The following is a 7,082-nucleotide window of genomic DNA, read 5'->3' as shown; positions in this document are numbered from 1 at the left end:
TTCCACCGCTAAGTGTTCGAGGTATGACTGTAAAATGAGGAACTATGAGTGAAAAAGATCATAAAGTCCCGAAACATAATCAGAAGAAACATCAAAACACACCCTAAATAAAAAAAATCTTCAAGTTCTGTAAAACCTGCCCGTCGTTTGGCTGAGCGTTCTGATTGTGTTTAGCGTTTTTGGACGTCGTTCATGAAACTCGAGCATGAATCCAGTCTGATGTAACTGTTTCATTGAATTGATTAGGATTTTTTTGCATAGGACTGTATGATTAATGAATGATTAACTGGTGATTCATGAATGAGGCCCAGCCGTGTTATTTTATGCATGTGTGTCCATGTAAATGTGCGGACAGCCGATGTGGACAGGAGAAACTGAGGTACTGGTTGTGCAAAGCGGCCGGCAGACGGGTTACGGAGAGCCGCTGGGGTCCGCTGAGCTCCGCCCCTTGGAGGAGGAGGAAGAGGCGGGGCTTTGGCTGGGGGCGGAGCTAGAGAAGGTGAAGCTGGGTCCAGGCGCAGCAGACGCAGATGCAGACGCAGACTTCTGCGCAAACAGAGTTCCTGCCATAGAAAACATTTAAAAACGAGATCAGTGCTGATTAAAACATAACTACAAATAACACTCTGTGCCAGGGATACCCAGACTTTTCATCAGCCGAACCCTTTACACATTGAATATTTTTTAGGACAATATTTCAATAATTTAACTACACATTTGCACAGTTCTCTGATGATTGTTAATTGTCACATGATGTGAAAACTATTTTTTTTTATAGTGTTTTATTTGAACTTTTTTTTACATTTGCTGAAACTAAAACTACAATTATAAAAAACAATAATAATTGTTACCAAAATAAAATATATGAAAAATGTATTGCTATTTTTTAAACAGCAATGTTTAAAAACGGGGTTAACAATTAAAACTAGAAGCATAAAAAAAATTGTTACTTAATGTTAACTGAAATAAAATAAATCAGCTAGTTGCCAAAGCAACATTTCTCATTTTACCTTAATTATAATGAATAAAGTAAAACAGAAACAATATTAAAAAAAAAAAAAATCCACAAAAAAAAAAAAATCCACAAAAAAAAAAAAGACTAAAACTTTAACTAAAATTAATAAGAAATTATTAATAAAAACGATTATAATATCTCAACGATAGGGGCGTAACAGTACACAAACATGACGGGGTTCAGTTATTTTTTTTGTTGTTAAACAAAGGTTTACTGAACAAATTGCTCTTTCTTTAAATAAATTCAATATAATTAAAAATCTACCTCAGCTTAACTGCAGGAGCCGTTTTACACAAGGTTACAATTAACATTAACAGTTAACAACAGAGCCCAAACTTAAAATTTAACTATTTATTTTTAAATATAATAATAAACACTCAACTTAAAAAGAAATTGTATGCAAACATGTAAATTGTACATAATGGCGTTTTTAAATAACTTCTAAATTATAACATTTCTATTTGTTGTTGAATTATATTCATTTACACAGTGGCTGTCATTACTTTTTTCAGAACAGATTTATTTAAGCAAACATTCAATAATTAATTCATCACTAACAGGTCAAATAAAACATAATGAGTAGCTATATAGTCTAATATTTCACGAAATGCTCCTCTCCAGACTTCACTTCTCTAGCAAATAACTGATGATTTTCCTGCCTGAGGTACATTAATTAAACTCAATACTGTGTTTAGACTGTAAAACATTTATAGTGGATTTAACACAAAAATGTAAAGTCTATCTTTAAAATGCATGCTTTTTATGAACCCTTCAATACTTTAAATACTTTGGTGAGTTATGAAGAATATAGATACTTTAGTGTCTAGTTCTCACTATTAACTAGTTGTTTATTAGCATGAATATTACTGTGATATTGGCTGTTTATTATTATTTAAAAACATATTAATGTCTTATTCTGCAAGGCCTTATTCTAAATCCTTAATCTGACCCAATTATTAAATTTAACTACTTTATTAAGTAATAATAAGCAGTAATTAGGAGTATATTGAGGAGAAGGTCATAGTTAATAGTGAGAATTGGACTCTAATCTGAAGTGTGAGCAGAATAATTTATGTAGTTATCTATTATGATATCTGATTCTGATTCTGATTCTTTATTTGAAAGAATTCAAAGAAACGTTTCATGTTTATCCTCGTATCATTAACTTATCGAGGCTGATATAGGATTTAGAAAGTAATTAGTAATAAGTAATTAAATACTTTTTGGAGAGAGTAATTTGTACAGTAATCTAATTACACTTTTGAAGATGTAATTAGTAATTAATTAATTTTTTACACTAAAAAAATAAAAATATTTGAGTTCTCTCAACTTTTAATTTTTTACAGTGTAGAGTAACTTACCCAACACTGGGTTAAATAAAATAATAATAATAATAATAATAATAATAAAACGCAATGCATTTGTCTGTACGGCATACCTGAGTAAACGATGCCATTGACTTCCACTGACACGCTGACACTCGCTGCGCCGCTGGAGGAAATGCTCACGGACAGATCCTGCTTCTCATCTACAGACACAAACACTCATTAACACACACACACACACACACACACACATCAGTGCATCACAAACATGCAGCGCACTGACCCCGGGCCGGAGCTCCGAGCCGCAGGTTGGCGGGGATCTGCGAGGCCATGGCGAGCAGGTTGTGATGGAAGGCCTGCTGCATGAGTCTCTGCTGCTCCTCGGCCAGACGCACCATCTTCCTCTCCGGCACCTCCGTCTCCAGCTTCTCTCTGAGCTGCTCCAGCGTCGCCGCTCGCGCCAAACCCACCGCCTGCTGCTGCCCAAACGCCAGAGCCATGGAGGACAAGCGGCCATCGTCTGCAGGACAGAGAGGAGAACCAACCTATATGTGACCCTGGACCACTAAACCAGTCATAAGGGTCCATTTATACATCATCTGAATAAAGCTGAATAAATAATCTCTCCATTGATGTATGGTTTGTTATGATCGGACAATATTTGTCTGAGATACAACTATTTGAAAATCTGGAATCTGAGGGAGCAAAAAAATCTAAATATTGAGAAAATCTCCTTTAAAGTTGTTCAAATGAAGTTCTTAGCAATGCATATTACTAATCAATAATTAAGTTTTGAGATATTTACAGTAGGAAACTTACTAAATATCTTCATGGAACATGATCTTAATATTCAAAGGATTTTTGGCATAAAAGAAAAATTTATAATTTTGACCCGTATTGTTGGCTATTGCTACAAATATACCTGTGTTACTCATGACTGCTGTTGTGCTCCAGGGACACATTTCAGGTTTATTTGACAGGGACAATGCACATCAATAATACATAAATGTACAATGTGCCAGAATTAGCCAGGAGGCTATTTTGCATCTGTAGACACTGGACTGATGGTAAAATCGTGACCTTAAAAATATTTTTTATAATTAATCAATACATCCCTAAAAAAAAAAAAAAAAAACAAAACAAAAAAAAAAAAAAATATTAACATCTGCTTAAAAATTACACTATATATATATATATATATCACCTGTGCATGATAATTAGTTTCTGCATCAATTCAACTTGGTATAAATGGGTATTATAGCAATAAACATGGATTTTTAAAACACAACATGTTCCTTGCAGTGTTATTTTAGTATCATTGACAAACTATTACAGTTTTCATTAATAGTTTAAATTTTATTTTATTTTCTGTTTTCACTTTCATTTTAGTTCACGTTTTGTTGTGCATTTTTGTTCCCATTTACTTTTTTAATGTTTATATTTATTTCAGCAACTTTTTCATTAAGTTTCACTTTATGTACTGAAACAACTAAAACTGGAATAAAATCTGATAAATACAATAGACATTAAAAAATATATATAATAACAATAAAAAAATAATCTAATATACTAAAACATTAAAAATGCAAAAATTTAATTTAATTCAAAATATTAATAAAAACTCAAAAAGCATCTAAAATATCCCTGGTTTTAAGATAATAATAATAGTTATTATTATTATTAATTAACTTAATTTTTAGTTTTAGAATTTAATTGTGCATTTGTTTCATTTTTACTTTTTAGAAATTGTCTGTTTTTATTCAAATTTATTTATTTACTTTTATATAGGTTTTACTAATTTTTATTTATTAGATTTTGTTTATTTACTTTCAGTTATTTTAGTTAAAATAAATGAAAATAAGAAAGGTTGCCATGGCAATTAGCTGGAATAAAACAAGTTTACGTTTTTAAAACTTTAAGTTTAAGTAACAAAAATGTTAGTTTTAGTTGTAATTAATGATTACCCTGTTTTTCAAAATAATATTAATGCTGTTTAAAAAATAGCAATAAACCAGTCAAGGTTGTGATTTTCTGCACAGTCAGTTATCATCATCAAAAAACACACAGGGCAGAAAATGACTGTCTGTGAGATAAATCTATAATAAGAACACAAAAAAACAGAAGCTATTCTTTCGAAATGGCCTTTTGTACATCATGTGACTCGTTTGGATGAAACTCTGCCATAATCAGCAAGTGGAGAAACACTAATTACCACATGAAACTTCCAGTTAATGTGTGTGTGTGTGTGTGAAAAATATAAAAAAGAGAAGTCTTATGAGGGACAACATATTCATTCAATACCACTGAACACTGAACACTGAACACTGAAATGTCTTAAGATGCAGTTCCTGTCAATGTCGACAGGAGGCGCTGTAACACCACAAACACCAGACTGAACACTAAAACAGCACAAACACGACTCTATAAAAACACCCTGTGAAAATAAATATGAGTTCTGTAGCTTTAAGTAGGCGTGTCATGAATAATGTTTAATAATTGTCTGATTGTCCTTGCTTGATCTAATTGCATTGCTAATTTAAGATAACCACAATAATTGTGCAGCTTAAATTTCAATTACATTTTCTTATAGTTTATTTTTGCATCACTCACCCAGTCCCTTCTTCAGAGATGGCCCCGAGGATGCCTGCAGTCCGTTCAGGGCCCCTATGGCCCCCAGCGCTGACAGGTGCATCTTGGGCGGGGTCAGGAGGTGAGGGGCGGAGCCAGGGGAGGGGCTAAAGCGGAACAGGCTGTTGCTGTAACTGGGTCGACGGCCTTCACGCCGGTTGCTGTCGATGGCAGCCTGCAGCTCGCTGGGAGAACTCAACGCCTTCCGCTCGCATTCGTACGGATACAGATACTTCATATACCTGAGACAGACAAACCAGACACAAGTCAACACCACCGGTGGCTTTCATTCTGTGCACTGATTCTGCAAAATGCATTCAAATACAGCATAGGCGCTCCAGTATAATTCACCATTTAACCACAAATTAATCACAGAAAGTGCAGTACTACTAAAAGCTATTGACAAGTTTTGTGTGATTCATATAAACACAGTCAGTTATGTATTAAATCAACAAACAGTCGGGAAAAAAATTGGATGTGCATCAATATTTTGGATCCGTGACTTAGGTCTTAAAGTGACAGCAGCCTAATAAACCTGCTGCTGTCTGTCACAGAAACAAACTGCATTTTTTTTTATCTGATTTTTTTCTTTCTGTCATGTATGACTTTTTTTGACCACTGTGGATCTGACATGGTATAATATAATAAATGTAGTAATGCGAAAAAATCTGCAAAATTCTGGAAATTATTATTAAAATTTTTATTGAAAAAATAAATCCTGGACTGATATAAGAGTGTGTCGTACGGCACACTTATTAACAGCTGAAAGCATCATCAGTTTAGCTACTACTCAATCCAACTACAGATGCATCCACCCCCACACTAAAGCCATCCAAATCAAATCAATAGATCAATAAATCAATATATCTATCAGCTCAAGCTAATTAGTGGGAGGAAGTATGTGAAGTGAAGAGGGAGAAGCGGCAAAGACAGAGAGATACAAGGACGAGGGCCGACAAAACCTCTGTTTACAGGCATCTCAAAGATATAAACCATCTAAATACAGCAGTGGCCAAAATGATTAGAGCACTAATATTTTCAGCAGCTAAGAAAGGGTTTTAAGTCAGTTTCTTGAAGCTTGGAGACACAGTTCTTCTGGATTTAGTCTGTCTCAGTTTCTTCATGTCATTCCAGACAGACTGATGATGATGTCAAAATGAATGTTTGGAAATATAAACTGATATTTCCTGCTGACACACTACAGCAAAAGATAGAAATAACTGACTTAAAACCCTTTCTTAGCTGCTGAAAATACTAGTGATCTAATCATTTTGGCCACCATTGTATAGTGTTTTATGTTTATGATTTGGGGTTAGGTGTGTGTGTGAGAGTGTGAGTATGCGTCTGTGTGTGTGTGTGTGTGTGTGTGTGTGTGTGTGTGTGCGTCGTACTGTGTGCGGAGCGTGAACGCGGCGCTGGTGATGGACGTGGGCAGGTTGAGACCCTTGGTGATCTCTCTCCAGATCTTCTTGTTGATGACCTCCACCAGTCCTCCCTTCTCCGTCACCAGCTTATACAGCATGTACAGATCCAGAACCTGCTTCGCCATGATGGGGATCCTGTTCACCGGAGTCCCTGCAGAAACAACAACACAGAACCCATCAGAAACCAATAAATCACCAATAAAGCAATTTTACTACCCCACGTCATGCCTAACACACCTTAACTGCGGTAAAATCACAGTAACATGACTCACTGCTTTATAAATCAGTGGAAAGAGGAATTTAACAACAGACGCCCAGCCCAAGATCAATAAAATCACGACATGAAGAATAAATCACAATAATCCTAATAAACACTCCTCTGCAGTTATACAGTTCACCGAAGGATGTGTGTGGTTGCCTGGCAACATAACATTTAGAGATCAATGAACAGCATGTTAATATAGAACTCCAATGCTGTGTGTGTGTGTGTGTGTGTGTGTGTGTGTGTGTACACACAGGCTCATCCAATCAGATGTCACAATCTGAAACATCAGATTTTTAATAAAATATATTATGCATTATATAAAGTATACAGATTATTATACATTACATTTCACTGACATTTAAATCAGTTTTGATTTAAAGTTTTGCATTATTGTTCATTGTTGTTGCTTTTAAAGTTATGGTATT

At 34.7% G+C, this 7,082-nt stretch overlaps 1 protein-coding gene across 1 annotated transcript in view; it reads right to left on the bottom strand.

The window, feature by feature from the left end:
• Nucleotides 1–321: 321 nt before the first annotated feature.
• Nucleotides 322–7,082, bottom strand: part of LOC306888011 (AT-rich interactive domain-containing protein 3B) — a 46,208-nt gene continuing 39,447 nt past the window's right edge. The window contains exons 5-9 of the mRNA XM_079446103.1: nt 6,360–6,543; nt 4,951–5,210; nt 2,624–2,860; nt 2,454–2,543; nt 322–563 (exon numbers count right to left, since the gene is read on the bottom strand). Of these exons, the coding sequence (XP_079302229.1) occupies nt 412–563; nt 2,454–2,543; nt 2,624–2,860; nt 4,951–5,210; nt 6,360–6,543 (923 nt within the window). The 3' untranslated portion in view covers nt 322–411. The remainder of the gene's footprint in view (nt 564–2,453; nt 2,544–2,623; nt 2,861–4,950; nt 5,211–6,359; nt 6,544–7,082) is intronic.

Source organism: Barbus barbus, assembly GCF_936440315.1.
Source record: "Barbus barbus genome assembly, chromosome: 22".
Classification (NCBI taxonomy): domain Eukaryota; kingdom Metazoa; phylum Chordata; class Actinopteri; order Cypriniformes; family Cyprinidae; genus Barbus; species Barbus barbus.
Note: the sequence above shows the minus strand (reverse complement) of the source record. Positions and strands in the feature narration are given on the sequence as shown.